Raw genomic sequence first — 20,027 nt, 5'->3', positions numbered from 1 at the left:
GAAGCCGTGGCCGGGATGAGCATGAGCCTGGACGAGCGGTTCGGCCTGCTGATGAGCATCGGGGAGGAGTGCATCCAGGAAGACGAGCTCAGGCAGCTGCTTCAGCACAAGCCAGTCCCGGTCTGCTACGACGGATTCGAGCCCTCCGGCCGCATGCACATTGCTCAGGTTCGTTCCACCGCATTCTCTCTTCTCCTCCCATAACTTGTACGGGTGGTGTTAACGTGCATGTACATGTCGATCATGATCTATGTCTACAGCGAAAGTTCTGGTTGTACCCCCATACGAGTGTACCCCCAAATTAATGTAGCACTTATCATGATATATCACCTAGGTAGCTGGCTGTTTGTGCTCATGTAGATGTATCCCTAGCTTAATTAGTTTTTTTTTTCATAAACCAGGCCTAGCCTAATTTTGAGTTTTTTTTACCTCATGTGCTGTATTCATAGGGTATTGTGAAGACAATTAATGTTAATAAGATGATCAGAGCGGGATGCAAAGTGAAAATCTGGATAGCAGACTGGTTTGCACAGCTAAACAACAAGATGGGCGGTGACCTGGAGAAAATCCAGACCGTCGGGCGCTACATGATCGAAATATGGAAAGCAGCCGGTATGAACCTGGACGGTGTTGAATTCTTATGGTCTTCGGAAGAGATCAATAAACGTGCAAATGAATACTGGCCACTTGTAATGGACATTGCCAGGAGAAATAAAGTCAAACGAATAACAAGGTACAGCCACTTGTACTGCATATGCATTCAAGTGATTCTTGACTCCAAAGCTTGAACTATATCAAAGATACATTATTTATCTCATTTTTCCTTAATTACTGCACACACAGGTGTTGTACGATTATGGGCCGCGCTGACAGTGAGGACCTAACTGCTGCACAAATCTTCTATCCTTGCATGCAGTGTGCTGACATATTCTTCCTGAAGGTTAGTATATTCATATCGCGGACAACCCTGGGTAAAATCAAAGTTAGTATTTACATAATGTAAATAAGGTTACTGATATTTTCTGATTTCACCCGACATTGTAGTGTGGTATACTTTTATTCCAGATTTCTGGATTGTAACTCATTTTCTCTAGTCTGTTGCCGTGTGCAGGCGGACATATGTCAGTTGGGCATGGACCAAAGGAAGGTAAACATGTTAGCGAGGGAATACTGTGATGACATCAAGAGGAAGAACAAACCAATTATTCTGTCACATCGTATCCTGATCTGCTGTAAAATTGTTTTTTCTACATTGTGTTTTTACTTCTTATTATCGCTGATATCTGTGTCTCAGTGATTATGGTATTAGAATTCCGAAATAGTGGTTAATTGCCAGGCTGTACAAAAACATTTGTTCCTTAACATAAACCACAGATATGCTCCCCGGTTTCAAACAAGGCCAGGAGAAGATGTCAAAAAGTGATCCAACATCAGCTATCTTTATGGAAGATGATGAGGTTCTCATGTCATTTTCTCTTCACTAACAATCTTTATTTGTTTCCAAAACTTATGACACCTATTTAGTCCATTCAACCTCATATGGGGTGTTTGAATTTTGAAATATACCTATTTAGTCCATTCCTCGGCTAGGAATAGTATTGTAGGGTATTGTCTTTGTCTTCCATCCAACCTTGGATTTCCAGTATTTTAAAAAGGTTCTACTACCACTTTAGTCTGGTTTGCACTGTATTTACCATTTGTTTATAGCTTATGTTTGTTGTTCAATTGATCTTTTAGATGGCATGTAGTCATTTTTTATCAATCTGATTTTAACTTTGGATTTATAGACTAACATTTATTTGTGAACTTTTGCCATTTTTCTAAGCTGATATTGTTCGTAACCAAATTTATTGCAGGCTCAGGTGAAATTGAAAATAAATCAAGCTTTCTGCCCTCCTCCTCCTCCTCCTCCCAACACTGTTGACGAAAATTCCAACATTGTTGACGGAAATCCATGCCTAGAGTACATCAAATACATTGTTTTCCCTTGGTTTGACAAGTTTGAGGTGGTTCGGAAAGAAAGAAATGGCGGTAACAAGTAATATTCTTTTCTTGGACCACCAAAAGTTTGAAACTCATATTCTTAGAGTAGATTATCAGATAGAACCATATAATATGATAATATATAGATGTCTATGCCACCATTAACTATGATTGTTCAATAAACACATGGTCATCCCTCTAAGTTATCTATGTTGAAAATTATGTACTATTGAGTTTTTTTTTCTGCGGAGTTATAACAATGATTGCTATTTAAACAGGACATTTTTAAGCATGGATGAACTCATTGTTGATTATACGAGTGGTACTTTGCATCCCGCCGACGTTAAAACTTCTTTGGCTAAAGCAATCAATGAAATATTGAAGGTATAGTTTTTTCACATTTTTTCCCAATATTGTCGTGCACTTCTTCACTAGTCATTAACTTATGCACTCTTTGAGCATTACCAGCTTTTTTTGGCCTTTTAGTTCATTGAGCACTACGTTTCTCATTATTAATTGTTTAGTCGATTGTACTGTGATTTTGTAATGCTTGAGACAGCTTTTGTTGCTATTTATTCTATCATTGCATCACTGCGTTTCTCAGTTTGTGTGATTCCTTCCTGACAAATAGTACTGATGTATTGCTTTTATTGTTTGGTGTCAATCATGTGTCCTAGTAAAGTGATTTTGAATCTGGAAACCTTTCTATTATTTTCAGTCAAGTTCATCTTTTATAGATATAATTTACAATGCCTCATATTTATTCATGTATAGATTTGGTTATATGCTAATACGGCTTTGTATTTTTCAGCCTGTTCGTGACCACTTCAACACCAACAATGAAGCCAAGGTTCTCCTCGACACTGTTATGGTACAATATTTGCACCCACTTCCATTGAATGGATGATTGTAGAAAAGAGACTCTGTTAACTGGCTACATACTCACTCTACACACGCCAAGACTAACCAACTCATTTCTTCCTCATGCCACATGCCCCCGCTCTAAAAATGAACATTTACAACAAGTTAATTATCAGTTGTATTTTGATGTGGGATTTTGCTGTGGGGGTATATCTTCATAATATTCCCTTGATTGTGCCGAATGGGGTTTTTTGATTTCTATAGTATCAATATCTTGAACCACACATTTTTCTTGATAACTATTTACCTTTTGAGCATCCTCTCGCTGATATTGGATAATGTAGGCATACAAACTTCATATATTTTGTTCCATTTGACTCGAGTCATAGTTTTCGTTTCCGCCGCTCTTGTGATTATCATGACTATAAACTTTCAGTGTTCTAGATATATCTGTCACTGGTTGTTACCACCAACATTGTTTGATCGCAAGGGCATTAATTCGTACGTTTAACCTTTTGCAGGAGTACAGGGCAAGCAGTTGACAAGCAAAGACCTTTCTGACCACTACATGGACAACATTGGAAGCATGTCCATCTTTTCTCGGGAGCATTTCTTCAGCACAAATTTTATTAGCATACTAATACTTGTCCATTTGTTGTTATGCATCTGAAAAGCAATTTCTGATTATGTTGCTCGGTGTACAATCTCTTTTTTTTAGCGTAGTGTCAGGTCACCTTCCTTGGAAAGGTTCAGACGTATGGTCTGACGTTGTAGCAGAACATTAAACTCAAGATTAAATGGTGTTCTTATGGACCTTCTGAATTATCTTGAGTGCCAGTTTTGGTCCCTTCTACCATCGGTTCCCACGACTTATCAGCAAACTTTTAGCTGGGTCAAAAAGATTGCCCCCTGTTCACCTCTTTAATAAAGACCAAAACATTTGGCTCTAGCCTAGTCTCTAGTGTCCTAGATTTTTCTGGTTTGAGATGATCTCAGAAATCAGCTTAATTGATCTTCTGTCACAAACCTCGTCAATGATGAAGCTATTACACAATTCATTACATTTTTATGTAAGGAACAAAGGAACCATCCGTAAGTCGTGACTGGGAAAGTGGGCTCAGCCTTGATCCATATACTTCCCATCTGATAAACCGTTTCCTTTTTACCATTTTAAATATATTTTGCCGGCCTTTTTTCTGTAGAATATGAGACCGGTAACCAACAAGAAGAAAACTGTGTTGGGAGTTGGGACTGTGGATGAGCTTCTGCTGGAGGCTGATCCATATTCCTAAACTCTGTGACAAAGATTGTATCGTAAGTGCGCATGTAACGAGTTTCCATTCAGTGTGACAAACTATGAAAATTGGTTGCAACACGTGCTACACCATAGTTTTGGTTTAGAACACATAAATAAGCGGCTTATTATGAAAGAAACACATTAAAAAGACCAAGGGGCGAACCATGTTCAGCCGAGTGGGGGCCATGCACCTACTCAATTTCTATAAAACCATTTTAAAACTAGAGACGGTACACAAATCTTCAGAATTTATATACCATACAATTTATCACTCGGATTCCCCTGTAAAAGATGGTTCTCGGTATGTCCCCGCAAAAAAAACATCATTGCAAACATCAAGACAACTTGTTTTTTACATTGTCGGAGTCCCGGTCTAGATTGACAATACCACGTAAAATATTATCTTTTATAGAGAATAGAAAATAGCTTCTCAAATGCTCCTCAAAGCACGTACTCGTCACAAAATAGTCTTTTTTCTAGGAGGTCACATAATAGTCCAATCATCCTTTTGTTGTTGCCGTGGAGTTTTCTTCTAGGAGGTCACATAATAGTCTAATAGCTTGATTATTCTACAAATGTCAAAGGGGATGTAGCTCAAATGGTAGAGCATTTAAGACACATCTTGAAAGGCAGGGGGATTGATACCTCCCATCTCCATTATAATTTATTTTTATTTCTATATTGGCGTGCATTTTTTTCCTTGCAGAAAATGAGACGTGCAAAAAAAAGGACTTTGTTGCTACGTTGTATGGGCTTCTGCTTGGATCTTTAACCGGGCTGAAAGGTGGAGCCTGATCTGTCACTGGGCTAGAAGGTTGAGGCTAATTTTATTTCCTATAATTACAATAAATTTTGTTCATCGATGGATGGGCGACTCAAGAGGCTTTTAAAAACCATTATTGGTAATGTTCGTGCGGGTGAAAGAGTGAAAACATCGTTGCTCCAATCCAATTGCAGCCTCTTTATCGAAGTCTTTAGAGTATTTCTTTGAGAAGATATTGGTACCGCGAAGAAGGTGTTTTCAAGAGATTTCATTATAGTTTTTAGTCATGGGAGTTTCTTTCAATTTTCTTGGATCTTAGGTCCAAATTAGTGTACCTGTCATTGTTATGAGTATGAATAAAGTTGTATGTACAATAAATTTCATTTATGATTTGTGACAAACGTGTTGGCAATTGACTGGTGCGAGGTTTGGACCCACCTGTCTGCAACACCGAAGGCCAATGTCCCCGGCTCCGCCAACTGGACTTGGACTTTTATTTATTAGTCATATTTAGTAAAGAATAAATTTTTTGGATTAGTCTTATATATATATATATATAATGGTAGCTCAAATGATACAGCTCTTTGTTTATAAATAAGTTTGGGTTGTCAAGAGGGGGTTAGTCTAAAATTTATTTATTTTGACGTCTTTTTATCTTGGCAATGGATATTTTTTCTGCCAAAAATAAGTAAAAGGATAGGACTTTGTTGAGACACTGCATGGGCTTCTCGCTGGAACTTTAACTGGACTGAAAGGTGTGGCCTGATGCTTATTTTGGAACAACCTGTAACAGGGCTGGAAGGTTGAGGCGATGCGGGGACTCGAGAGAAGTGTTTGTTACAAGTTAACTTCTAGCCTCGTGCCATCGGATGTCCAAATTTTAAAATTGTAAAAGCAAAGCAAATTAAGGTTTTTTTAGAAACGTGAAGCAAATTTACTAGTTAACTTCTAAAGGTTAGCAAAATAATTTTAGAAAAATATTGTTGAACTCAACTTGACAAGTGAAAATAATAAAATACAAATGATTATACCTCTGGCCTGTGAATTTGCAGATGCACACACCAAAGCATCTTTAAATCGAATACATGAAATGGCCAACAAAGGTCAACCCATCACAAGAATTGACTAATAAACACCCATGACAAAGTCACCATTGTTATACAGCAAACGCCTTCAAGATGTAGTGCACACATGCGTAGACACCGAATATGGGTATTCAAGCATAATGACATGAATTTATTTATTTTCTTTCATTATCTCGTGCTAATTAAGCACAAACTCAGAGGAACAATGGAGGACCGACTCACTTTGTGTCCTACCAATGCGACACAAGGGGGAGCCCTAGCATGGATACCAAAGTTTTCTCACTGAAAATAGTAGATGTAACAAAGGGTAATGGTGGATGGACCGGCCAACCAATACACTGACTGGACATGTTCCTTGATGCTCGGTTTGCAAATAGAATTACAATCTTTAAGTTTTTTTTTTGAAATGCTACCAATGCGTTTTTAGTGATGCTTAATTATGCATGTTTTGGATGGATGCAAATTGGAGGTCGGCTTTTGAGAAAGCAATGACTATGCCGACACAATGAATGTGTTCGAAAATGAGATGAGGTTTGCATAGGCAACCACAGTGACAGACAAAGCTAGGGGAAATGAAAAGTTATGATGGTGCTATCTAGGTGAACCAGGGTCTAGCTGGGACTGGAGTGGTAGCTCGGGACGATCAAGGAAACGTTATCCGCGAAAGGATTACGGAGTATGATTCTATCACAGATCCATTGGTGATTGAGACGCTGGCTTGCAGGGATGCCTTGGCCCTAGCAATCGAAAAGGGTCTCACACATGTGTTGGTAGAGACAGATTGTCAGACCATTTGTAACCAGTGGATGAACGAAGATGCTTGATAGGTGGGTGACCAGGTGCGGAGGGAGATGAAAGCCTATCTCCATCTTTTTTTCATGGGTTTAAGTTGCAATATGTGAGTAGAGAAGCAAATGGCGTTGCTCACACAAGTGTCAGGCACTAGTAGAAAAAGGGTCAAATGTGCGACACATTAGTCCCGATTTGTAACAGAACCGGCACTAATGTGTCCATTAGTGCCGGTACCAACGGCTAGGCGGGAGGAGCTCTTTAGTACCGGTTCGTGGCGAACCTTTAGCACCGGTTCGTGCCACGAACCGGTACTAATGAGAGTGGTGGCAGGATGTTGTCAGAGTGGGGCCCCTCCAGCACCTTTAGTACCGGTTCGTGCCACGAACCGGTACTAAATGTCGTCCTATATAAACCCTTCGTCCACCAGCACTCTGTTCTTCCCCCTTTCCCCTCTCCCTCTCCTCTGTTCTTCCCTTCTTCCTCTCGAGTTCATCACAAAATTTGCCCCAAATTTGTCAAGATTTGCAGGCCCCCATCCATTCAAATGATCACAAAGGTTAGCAACTTTGTCCTTTCATCTCTCATTGCTAGATTAGCTCTTGCATTGGTTTATATAGTGATTAATTGTGGGTTTTAGTAATTTGGGAGGAATTATATGTGGTAGTATTTGAATTATATGCAAATTGAGGTCAAAATAACACTTAGTTTGCATATGTAGGTGTGGTTTACTTAGTGCCTTCTAAATCTCCGTCGTAACCACCGTCAATCGCCCGCACCGTTCCGTCGCCGGCACCACCTTGTGGTGAGCCTCTTGTTCATGAAATTTTATATAAAAAATTTATGTTTGTGTGATTTGGATATATAGTTACTTGTATAATTATCTTACCCGTACGTTGTTTGTTATACATAGTGCCATGGTTTTGATATCCGTCCCGGTCGGCCCTCGCCCTTGTTATGATTCGGATGTGGTATATTCTCTTTTAGAACTATTTGTTGCGTTTCGTGTTTATGACAAATTATGCCCATCAAGCTGACATAGATATTTGTATGTAGGAGGTAGTTGAACCGGAAATTCCAACCGACCCTATTGTCGAGAGGTTAAATTTAGTTGAAAGAGAAAATGAGGATTTGAAAGAAAAATTGAAAAGAATTGAGGGGGAGAAGATGGAATTGGAGTTGCATGTTGCCGATGTCGTCAATGATCACAAGATTAAGATGGAGAAAATGCGCTTGAAGATTAGAAAGATTAGAAAATATGCCATTCATAGTGAGGCTTGGTATCATTATGCTGTTGGATCAATTGTTACCTTAGTTGCGATCTTTATCGCATTTGTTGTTGCATTTAAATTCTTTAGCTAGAGAGTTATTTGTTTGTTGCATTTAAGTGTTGTATGAACTTTATGTATGAACTTTATGTATTGTATTAATTTGGTGTTTTCGGTGTTGTGTATTGAAGATGAGCCGGCAATGGATGTACGATGACCGATGCTCTCGTGAGTTCATTATTGGCGTGCATACTTTTTTGCTTGCGGCTGAGGCAAACAAACGGGCTAATGGTTTTATGCCTTGTCCATGTGCTGGCTGTAAGAATTGTCACAATTACTCTACGTCAAGAACCATTCACGTCCACCTGTTTGAGTCCGGTTTCATGCCCCACTATAATGTTTGGACCAAGCATGGAGAAAGAGGGGTTATGATGGAAGACAATGAAGAAGAAGAGGACGACGACAGCTATCCTGGCCATGGGTTCCCTGAATACGACGATACAACAACGAGGGAAGAAGCTGAGCCGGTAATGCGGGAAGAAGCTGAGCCGGCAATGCGGGAAGAAGCTGAAGAAGAGGCATCGGATGAGCCCGTTGATGATCTAGGTCGGGCCATGATACGTCTCCAACGTATCTATAATTTTTTATTGCTCCATGCTACTTTATCTACTGTTTTGGACTATATTGGGCTTTATTTTTCACTTTTATATTATTTTTGGGACTAACCTATTAACCGGAGGCCCAGCCCAGAATTGCTGTTTTTTGCCTATTTCAGTATTTCGAGGAAACAGAATATCAAACGGAGTCCAAACGGAATGAAACCTTCGGGAACGTGATCTTCGCACCGAACATGATCCAGGAGACTTGGACCCTACTCCAAGAAGTTTCCGGGGAGGTCACGAGGGTGGAGGGCGCCCCCCCTGGGTGCGCCCCCTGCCTCGTGGGCCCCTCGGAGCTCCACCGACATGCTCCTTCCTCCTATATATATACCTACATACCCCCATTAGACCAAAGACGGAGCCAAAAACCTAATTCCACCGCCGCAACTTCCTGTATCCACGAGATCCCATCTTGGGGCCTGTTCCGGAGCTCCGCCGGAGAGGGCATCCATCACGGAGGGCTTCTACATCAACACCATAGCCCTTCCGATGAAGTGTGAGTAGTTTACTTCAGACCTTCGGGTCCATAGCTAGTAGCTAGATGACTTCTTCTCTCTTTTTGGATCTCAATACAATGTTCTCCCCCTCTCTCGTGGAGATCTATTTGATGTAATCTTCTTTTTGCGGTGTGTTTGTTGAGACCGATGAATTGTGGGTTTATGATCCAACTTATCTATGAATAATATTTAAATCTTCTCTGAATTCTTTTATGTATGATTGAGTTATCTTTGCAAGTCTCTTCGAATTATCCGTTTGGTTTGGCCAACTAGATTGGTAGTTCTTGCAATGGGAGAAGTGCTTAGCTTTGGGTTCAATCTTGCGGTGTCCTTACTCAGTGACAGAAAGAGTTGCAAGGCACGTATTGTATTGTTGCCATCGAGGATAACAAGATGGGGTATTTATCATATTGCATGAATTTATTCCTCTGCATCATGTCATCTTGCTTAAGGCGTTACTCTGTTTTTAACTTAATACTCTAGATGCATGCTGGATAGCGGTCGATGAGTGGAGTAATAGTAGTAGATGCAGGCAGGAGTCGGTCTACTTGTCACGGACGTGATGCCTATATACATGATCATACCTAGATAACCTCATAACTATGCTCAATTCTATCAATTGCTCAACAGTAATTTGTTCACCCACCGTAGAATATCTATGCTCTTGAGAGAAGCCACTAGTGAAACCTATGGCCCCCGGGTCTATTCTCATCATATCAATCTCCATTACTTCATTTTACTTGTTTTGCTTTTACTTTTTACTTTGCATCTTTATACCAAAAATACCAAAAATATTATCTCTATCAGATCTCACTCTAGTAAGTGACCGTGAAGGGATTGACAACCCCTAAGCATTGGTTGCGAGTTGCTACCGTTTTGTGCAGGTACGAGGGACTTGCGCGTGACCTCCTACTGGATTGATACCTTGGTTCTCAAAAACTGAGGGAAATACTTACGCTACTGTGCTTCATCACCCCCTCCTCTTCGGGGAAAACCAACGCTAGCTCGAGACGTAGCAAGAAGGATTTCTGGCGCCGTTGCCGGGGAGGCCTACGCCAAGTCAAGTCAAGATTTACTCTCCCATCAACGAGCCATTTCTGGCGCCGTTGCCGGGGAAGCCTACGCAAAAGTCAACATACCAAGTACCCATCACACTCTCTATCTCTCGCATTACATTATTTGCCATTTGCCTCTCGTTTTCCTCTCCGCCACTTCACCCTTGCCGTTTTATTCGCCCTCTCTTTACCAATCTCCTCCTCTTTTTCCCTTTGCATTTTGTTTGCTCGTGTGTTAGTTTGCTTGCTTGTTCGTCACGATGGCCTTACCTAATTTTGGTGATCTTCACCTTAAAAGGCTAGAAGATATCGAAAACGATGTCAGGAAGTTTATGGTCTTACAATTTGAGCATAATAATTTCTTTAGAAACGAGCTTAAGGAACAAAAGAGTTTTATGAGTTATATGAATAAAGAGCTCGATGATATGTCCAAAGAATTTGATGGTGTAAGAGCCCAAATTGTTCATCTTGAAAAAATGACCGCTGAAATTTCGGATATGCAAGCCACCTTAGTCAATAAGATGGCCGCTAAACCGAATAACTATGAGAATCAAGATGAAGATCTGAAAGTTATTGATGTGTCCCCTATTAAATATTTGTTTTGCAATATGAATCTTGATGAATCTGATTATGATCTTCCCTTACCTAGAAGGCGTTCTAAGAATTCTGAGTTTTTAGATCCTGATGATGAAATTGATAAAAAAAAGGGATTGAAAGAAATAAAAATCTAGATATTGCTAAACCCACTATTTTGGATCTCAAGGAATTTAACTATGAAAATTGCTCTTTAATTTATTGTATTTCCTTGTTGCAATCCGTGTTAAATTCTCCTCATGCTTATAGTCGAAATAAGGCCTTTATCGAACACATTGTTGACGCCTTAATGCAATCTTATGAAGAAAAGCTTGAGTTGAAAGTTTCTATCCCTATAAAACTCCATGATGAGTGGGAACCTACAATTAAGATTAAAATTAAAAATTACGAGTTTTATGCTTTGTGTGATTTGGGTGCTAGTGTCTCTACTATCCCCAAAGCTTTGTGTGATTTGCTAGATTTCCGTGACTTTGATGATTGCTCTCTAAACTTGCATCTTGCGGATTCCACTATTAAAAAGCCTATGGGAAGAATTAATGATGTTCTTATTGTTGCAAATAGGAATTATGTGCCCGTAGATTTTATCGTTCTTGATATAGATTGCAATCCTTCATGTCCTATTATTCTTGGTAGACCTTTCGTTAGAACGATTGGTGCAATTATTGATATGAAGGAAGGGAATATTAAATTCCAACTTCCCTTAAAGAAGGGCATGGAACACTTTCCTAGAAATAAAATAAAATTACCATATGAATCTATCATGAGATCCACTTATGGATTGCCTACCAAAGATGGCAATACCTAGATCTATCCTTGCTTTTATGCCTAGCTAGGGGCGTTAAACGATAGCGCTTGTTGGGAGGCAACCCAATTTTATTTTATGTTTTTTGTTTTTGGTTTTGTTTAGGAATAAATAATCCATCTAGATTATGTTTAGATGTGGTTTTATCTTTTAATTAGTGTTTGTGCCAAGTTAAACCTATTAGATCTTCTTGGAAGATAGTTATTTGATCTTGCTGTAATTTCCAGAATCTTTGCGCTCAGTGCCTGAATTGTCAAAAATCACCAGAACGTGATAAAATAGTGATTCCAATTGCTGCTGATCAATAAACAAATTTCCCAGGTCGTCTAATGTTGGTAGAATTTTTTAGGTTCCAGAAGTTTGCGTTAGTAACAGATTACTACAGACTGTTCTGTTTTCGACAGATTCTGTTTTGCGTGTGTTGTTTGCTTATTTTGATGAATCTATGGCTAGTAAAATAGTTTATAAACCATAGATAAGTTGGAATACAGTAGGTTTAACACCAATACAAATAAAGAACAAGTTCACTACAGTACCTTAAAGTAGTCTTTTGTTTTCTTTCTCTAACGGAGCTCACGAGATTTTTATTGAGTTTTGTGTTGTGAAGTTTTCAAGTTTTGGGTGAATTCTTTTGATGGATTATGGAACAAGGAGTGGCAAGAGCCTAAGCTTGGGGATGCCCATGGCACCCCCAAGATAATCCAAGGACACCAAAAAGTCAAAGCTTGTGGATGCCCCGGAAGGCATCCCCTCTTTTGTCCACTTCCATCGGTAATTTACTTGGAGCTATATTTTTATTCACCACATGATATGTGTTTTGCTTGGAGCGTCTTGTATTATTTGTGTCTTTGCTTGTTAGTCTACCACAATCATCCTTGCTGTAACACCTTTTGAGAGAGCCATGTATGAATTGAAATTTGTTAGAATACTCTATGTGCTTCATTTATATCTTTTGAGCTTGATAGTTTACTCTATGTGCTTCATTTATATCTTTTTGAGCGTGATAATTTTTACTCTAGTGCTTCACTTAGATCTTTTAGAGCACGGTGGTGGTTTGTTTTAAAGAAACTTGATCTCTCATGCTTCACTTAGATTATTTTGAGAGTCATTAATAGCATGGTAATTTGCTTAATGTTAATATACTTGGTATTCAAGATATGTGAAACTTTATTTTTAGTGGGTTGAATACTAAGATAAGTTTGATGCTTGATAATTGTTTTGAGATATGGAGGTGATAATATCATAGTCGTGCTAGTTGAGTAGTTGTGAATTTGAGAAATACTTGTGTTGAAGTTAGCAAGTCCCGTAGCATGCATGTATGGTTAAAGTTGTGTAACAAATTTGAAGCATGAAGTGTACCTGGCTTGTGCATCCTTATGAGTGGCGGTCGGGGACGAGTGATGGTCTTTTCCTACCAATCTATCCCCCTAGGAGCATGCGCGTAGTACTTGATTTTTGATGACTTCTAAATTTTTGCAATAAGTATATGAGTTCTTTTGACTAATGTTGAGTCCATGGATTATACGCACTTTTACCTTTCCGCCATTTGCTAGCCTCTTCGGTACCGTGCATTGCCCTTTCTCACATTGAGAGTTGGTGCAAACTTCGCCGGTGCATCCAAACCCCGTGATATGATACACTCTTTCACACATAAACCTCCCTATATCTTCCTCAAAACAGCCACCATACCTACCTATCATGGCATTTCCATAGCCATTCCGAGATATATTGCCATGCAACTTCCATCATCATCATCATCATCATCATCATGACATGCTTTACTTTTGTCATATTGCCATTGCATGATCTTGTAGTTGACATCGTATTTATGGCAAAGCCACCATGCATTATTTTTCATACATGTCACTCTTGATTCATTGTACCATCCCGGTACACCGCCGGAGGCATTCATATAGAGTCATATCTTGTTCTAGTATCAAGTTGTAATCATTATGTTGTAATCAATAGAAGTGTGATGATCATCATTATTAGAGCATTGCCCAATCAAAAAAAAAAGAGAAAGGCCAAAAAGAAAAAAAAGAAAGGCCCAAAAAAAGGGAGAAAATAAAAAGGGTAATGCTACTATCTCTTTTTCCACACTTGTGCTTCAAAGTAGCACCTTGTTCTTCATGTAGTGAGTCTCATATATTGTGCTTCAAAGTAGCACCATGATTTTCATATAGTGAGTCTCATAAGTTGTCTTTTTCATACTAGTGGGAATTTTTCATTATAGAACTTGGCTTGTATATTCCAACGATGGGCTTCCTCAAAATTCCCTAGGTCTTCATGAGCAAGCAAGTTGGATGCACACCCACTAGTTTTCTTTTGTTAAGCATTCTTAGCTCTAGTGCATCTGTTGCATGGCAATCCCTACTCCTTGCATTAACATCAATTGATGGGCATCTCCATAGCTCGTTGATTAGCCTCGTTGATGTGAGACTTTCTCCTTTTTTGTCTTCTCCACACAATCCCCATCATCATATTCTATACCACCCATAGTGCTATGTCCATGGCTCGCGCTCATGTATTGCGTGAAGGTTGAAAAAGTTTGAGATTATTTGAGTATGAAACAATTGCTTGGCTTGTCATCGGGGGTATAGAAGTTGGGAACATCTTTGTGTGACGAAAATGAAGCATAGCCTAACTATATGATTTTGTAGGGATGAACTTCCTTTGGCCATGTTATTTTGAGATGACATAATTGTTTAATTAGTATGCTTGAAGTATTATCATTTTTATGTCAATATGAACTTTTGTCTTGAACCTTTCGGATCTGAATATTCATACCATGATTAAGAATATTTACATTGAAATTACGCCAAAGTATCACTCTGCATCAAAAATTCTCTTTTTATCATTTACCTACTCGAGCACGAGCAGGAATTAAGCTTGGGGATGCCTGATACGTCTCCAACGTATCTATAATTTTTTATTGCTCCATGCTACTTTATCTACTGTTTTGGACTATATTGGGCTTTATTTTCCACTTTTATATTATTTTTGGGACTAACCTATTAACCGGAGGCCCAGCCCAGAATTGCTTTTTTTTTTGCCTATTTCAGTATTTCGAGGAAACAGAATATCAAACGGAGTCCAAACGGAATGAAACCTTCGGGAACGTGATCTTCGCACCGAACGTGATCCAGGAGACTTGGACCCTACTCCAAGAAGTTTCCGGGGAGGTCACGAGGGTGGAGGGCGCCCTCCCTGGGCACGCCCCCCTGCCTCGTGGGCCCCTCGGAGCTCCACCGATGTGCTCCTTCCTCCTATATATACCTACATACCTCCATTAGACCAAAGACGGAGCCAAAACCTAATTCCACCGCCGCAACTTCTTGTATCCACGAGATCCCATCTTGGGGCCTGTTCCGGAGCTCCGCTGGAGAGGGCATCCATCACGGAGGGCTTCTACATCAACACCATAGCCCTTCCGATGAAGTGTGAGTAGTTTACTTCAGACCTTCGGGTCCATAGCTAGTAGCTAGATGACTTCTTCTCTCTTTTTGGATCTCAATACAATGTTCTCCCCCTCTCTCGTGGAGATCTATTTGATGTAATCTTCTTTTTGCGGTGTGTTTGTTGAGACCGATGAATTGTGGGTTTATGATCCAACTTATCTATGAATAATATTTGAATCTTCTCTGAATTCTTTTATGTATGATTGAGTTATCTTTGCAAGTCTCTTCGAATTATCCGTTTGGTTTGGCCAACTAGATTGGTAGTTCTTGCAATGGGAGAAGTGCTTAGCTTTGGGTTCAATCTTGCGGTGTCCTTACTCAGTGACAGAAAGAGTTGCAAGCCATGTATTGTATTGTTGCCATCGAGGATAACAAGATGGGGTATTTATCATATTGCATGAATTTATTCCTCTACATCATGTCATCTTGCTTAAGGCGTTACTCCGTTTTTAACTTAATACTCTAGATGCATGCTGGATAGCGGTCGATGAGTGGAGTAATAGTAGTAGATGCAGGCAGGAGTCGGTCTACTTGTCACGGACGTGATGCCTATATACATGATCATACCTAGATAACCTCATAACTATGCTCAATTCTATCAATTGCTCAACAGTAATTTGTTCACCCACCGTAGAATATCTATGCTCTTGAGAGAAGCCACTAGTGAAACCTATGCCCCCCGGGTCTATTCTCATCATATCAATCTCCATTACTTTATTTTAGTTGTTTTGCTTTTACTTTTTACTTTGCATATTTATACCAAAAATACCAAAAATATTATCTCTATCAGATCTCACTCTCGTAAGTGACCGTGAAGGGATTGACAACCCCTAAGCGTTGGTTGCAAGTTGCTACCGTTTTGTGCAGGTATGAGGGACTTGCGCGTGACCTCCTATTGGATTGATACCTTGGTTCTCAAAAACTGAGGGAAATACTTACGCTACTGTGCTGCATCACCCCCTCCTCTCCGGGCAAAACCAACGCTAGCTCGAGACGTAGCAGGCCATTGCCGATGCAAAGAGAAACTGCGCAAGTGATTTGGAGAAGAAGAAGTTGCAGCGCATGTTAGAGGATCGCAAAAAATTCTTGTACCCGAATTGCGTAGGTGACAAGAAAAAGCTGGGCACCACACTGGAATTGCTGCAATGGAAGGTAGAGAATGGTGTATCTGACAAGGGATTTGGAAAGTTTCTGGTAATGATAAAGAATATGCTTCCAAAGGACAACGAATTGCCCGAGAGTACGTACGAAGCAAAGAAGGTTGTCTGCCCTCTAGGGTTAGAGGTGCAGAAGAGGCATGCATGCCCTAATGATTGCATCCTCTACCGCGGTGAGTACGAGGATTTGAATGCTTGCCCAGTATGCGGTGCATTACGCTATAAGATCAGCCGCGATGACCCTGGTGATGTCGAGGGCGAGCGCCCCAGGAAGAAGATTCCTGCCAAGGTGATGTGGTATGCTCCTATAATACCACGGTTGAAACATTTGTTCCAAAACAAAGAGCATGCCAAGGCGATGCAATGGCACAGAGAAGACCGTAAGAAAGACGGAAAGTTGAGAGTACCCGCTGACCGGTTGCAGTGGAGAAAAATCGAAAGAAAGTACGGGAAGGAGTTTGCAGATGACGCAAGAAACGTATGGTTTGGTCTAAGCGCAGATGGCATTAATTCTTTTGGGGAGCAGAGCAGCAACCATAGCACCTGTCCTGTGACTCTATGTTTGTATAACCTTCCTCCTTGGTTGTGCATGAAGCGGAAGTTCATTATGATGCCAGTGCTCATCCAAGGCCCTAAGCAACCCGACAACGACATTGATGTGTACCTAAGGCCATTAGTTGAAGAACTCTTACAACTGTGGAATGGAACAGGTGTACGTGCACGGGATGAGCACATGGGGGAAGAATTTGACCTAAAGGCGTTGCTGTTCGTGACCATCAATGATTGGCCTGCTCTCAGTAACCTTTCAGGACAGACAAACAAGGGATACCGTGCATGCACGCACTGTTTGGACGATACCAACAGTATATATTTGGCTAATTGTAAGAAGAATGTGTACGTGGGACATCGTTGATTTCTTTCGAGCAGGCATCCCGTAAGAAAGAAAGGCTAGCATTTCAAAGGTGAGGCGGATCACCGGACGAAGCCTCGCCACCGTACTGGTGCTGATGTACATGATATGGTCAACGATTTGAAGGTGGTCTTTGGAAAGGGTCCTGGTGGACAACCTATTCCGAATGACGCTGACGGACGCGCACCCATGTGGAAAAAGAAATATATATATTGGGACCTGCCCTATTGGAAAGACCTAGAGGTCCGCTCTGCAATCGACGTGATGCACGTGACGAAAAATCTTTGTGTGACCCTGCTTGGCTTCTTAGGCGTGTATGGGAAGACAAAAGATACACCTGAGACACGGGAGGACCAGCAACGTATGCACGGAAAAGACGGCATACATCAGGGTCATGCAAGCTACGCCCTTACCAAAGAAGAGAAGGAAATCTTCTTTGAATGCCTACTCAGTATTAAGGTACCGTCTGGCTTCTCGTCGAATATAAAGGGAATAATAAACATGGCATAGAAAAAGTTCCAGAACCTAAAGTCTCATGACTGCCACGTGATTATGATGCAACTTCTTCCTGTTGCATTGAGGGGGCTTCTACCGGAAAACGTTCGATTAGCCATTGTGAAGCTATGTGATCTCTCAGAAGGTAATCGATCCAGAAATCATACCAAGGTTAGAGAATGATTTGGTGCAATGTCTTGTCAGTTTCGAGTTGATGTTCCCACCATCCTTCTTCAACATCATGACGCACGTCCTAGTTCACCTATGCGAAGAGATTAACGTTTTGGGTCCTGTATTTCTACACAATATGTTCCCGTTTGAGAGGTTCATGGGAGTCTTAAAGAATATGTTCATAACCGTGCTAGGCCAGAAGGAAGCATCTCCAAGGGCCATGAAAATGAGGAGGTCATTGAGTTTTGTATTGACTTTATTCCTGACCTTAAGCCGATTGGTGTTCCTGAATCGCGGCATAAGGGCAGACTGGATGGAAAAGGCACGCTAGGAGGGGAACAAATAATATGTGTGGACGAACATTCTCTCACTGAAGCACACTACACAGTTCTATAGAATTCCGCCTTGGTGGCTCCGTATATGGATGTTCGTAAGAATTTGCTATGCTCCAAACACCCGGAGCGGTCTGATGATTGGATTGCACGTGAACAAACCAGGAGTTTCGCCAGCTGGTTGCAGACACGTACCATGCATGACGCCTCTATTGAAGATGACATGTACTTGCTGTCCCAGTTACAATCTTCGAATATAATGACTTTCAAAGGGTACGAGATAAATAGTAATACATTTTACACGATCGCCCAAGATAAGAAGAGCACCAACCAAAACAGTGGTGTCCGCTTTGATGCAGAAATCAAGACGGGAAAGGAAACATATTATGGTTATATACAGGACATATGGGAACTTGACTATCGACGTGGTTTGAAGGTCCCTTTGTTTCGGTGCAAATGGGTCAATATGACACGGGCGGGGTAACGGAAGACCCGCAGTACGGAATGACAACAGTGGATCTCAATAATCTTGTGTATGCAGACGAACCATTCGTCCTAGCCAATGATGTGGCACAGGTTTTCTATGTGAAGGACATGTCTACCAAGCCGAGAAAAAGAAAAGATAAGGAAGCGAATGCATCGTACGATGAGCCAAAGCGGCACATAGTTCTTTCTGTGAAGAGAAACATCGTGGGAGTGGATGACAAGACAGACATGTCAGGAGATTATGAAAAGTTTGATGAAATTGCTCCATAACAGTGAATATTGACCCGAGCATCCCGTTAAATGATGAAGATTTTCCATGGTTACGGCGTAAAGGGACACACGCGAAGAAAAAGTTTCACACCCAAAGATCTGGGATGTGATCGGCTTCACTATCATCACTTTCTTGTGTGTTTCACACCCAGGAGGGAATCTCTGTAATAGTTAGGGTAGTTATGTGTTTTGGCATTTGAAACGCGAAGAAATTTTATGTGCAAACAAATTCTTTCATGCCTTTACTGATTTTTTCAGCTAAAAAGGCATTTCATTTTTAAATAACCTAAGCATTACCAAATTGAATATAATGATAAAACACACTAATATTAAACATAATAAAAAAGAATCACTGGAAATTTTAATTTTTAAAGTTAAGTTATTCACAAACTAGTGATTGACACAAATTTCAAATAATTCAAAATTTAAACTATTCAAATTTAAAAACTACCGACACTAACTGAAAGTTTCTAAAAACTATCAAAAATATTCACAAAGAAACTCTAAATACAGCAAAAAACAACTAAAAATAAATAAAACAAAATAAATAAAGCAGAAAAGAAAAAACTAAGTGAAAAAACCCACCTACCGGGCCACAGCGGCCTGCATACGACTAGAAACCCAACCTATTGTTGGGCTAGGATGCAGGCCCGCAAGCCCAATAGGCCCCATAGGGCAGAGTAGCAGAGGTAGGCCCAGAAGGCCTGCTTTAGAGAGGAGCTCGAGACAGCAGCGGCGGCGGGGCTTATAAGCAGGTGCGAGCGCCCTTCGGCTAGCGAGGTGGGACTAAACTTCTACGCCCCTCGCCTGGCAGCGCACCCCCTTTAGTACCGGGTCGTGGCATCAACCGGTACTAAAGGGGGGTCTTTAGTACCGGTTGGAGCCACCACCCGGTACTACCGGGTGGTGGCTCCAACTGGTACTAAAGGTGCCTTCTATATATACATCACTTCGAAAAAATTCATTCTCCCTCTGTTTCTTCCTCTGTTTCCCCATTGAAGCACCGTCCGCCCCGATCGATCGACGCCGTCGCCGCCCTCGTCCCCGTCGCCGTCCCCGTCCCGCGCCGTTGCCGTCGCTGCCCCCATCCCCGTC

The 20,027-nt window shown here is 40.8% G+C and overlaps 1 protein-coding gene across 1 annotated transcript; it reads left to right on the top strand.

The window, feature by feature from the left end:
• On the top strand, positions 1–3,653 carry LOC119314795 (tyrosine--tRNA ligase 1, cytoplasmic-like). The gene is made up of 9 exons (XM_037589472.1): positions 1–168; positions 450–733; positions 844–940; positions 1,112–1,217; positions 1,375–1,457; positions 1,857–2,038; positions 2,262–2,367; positions 2,795–2,854; positions 3,366–3,653. Exons 1-9 carry the CDS (start codon positions 16–18, stop codon positions 3,384–3,386), a joined length of 1,092 nt encoding a protein of 363 aa, XP_037445369.1. The 5' UTR covers positions 1–15; the 3' UTR covers positions 3,387–3,653.
• Positions 3,654–20,027: the final 16,374 nt, after the last annotated feature.

The sequence above is a fragment of the Triticum dicoccoides genome, chromosome 6A, assembly GCF_002162155.2.
Source record: "Triticum dicoccoides isolate Atlit2015 ecotype Zavitan chromosome 6A, WEW_v2.0, whole genome shotgun sequence".
Classification (NCBI taxonomy): domain Eukaryota; kingdom Viridiplantae; phylum Streptophyta; class Magnoliopsida; order Poales; family Poaceae; genus Triticum; species Triticum dicoccoides.
Note: the sequence above shows the minus strand (reverse complement) of the source record. Positions and strands in the feature narration are given on the sequence as shown.

What these genes read in the sequence shown, in the direction of transcription:
- LOC119314795 (XM_037589472.1), top strand. Translation starts at nt 16, where the DNA reads ATGAGCATGAGCCTGGACGAGCGGTTCGGCCTGCTGATGAGCATCGGG. An exon ending in AAAGTCAAACGAATAACAAG is followed by an intron (nt 734 to 843) that starts GTACAGCCACTT and finishes CTGCACACACAG; the next exon opens with GTGTTGTACGATTATGGGCC. An exon ending in TCTTTATGGAAGATGATGAG is followed by an intron (nt 1,458 to 1,856) that starts GTTCTCATGTCA and finishes AATTTATTGCAG; the next exon opens with GCTCAGGTGAAATTGAAAAT.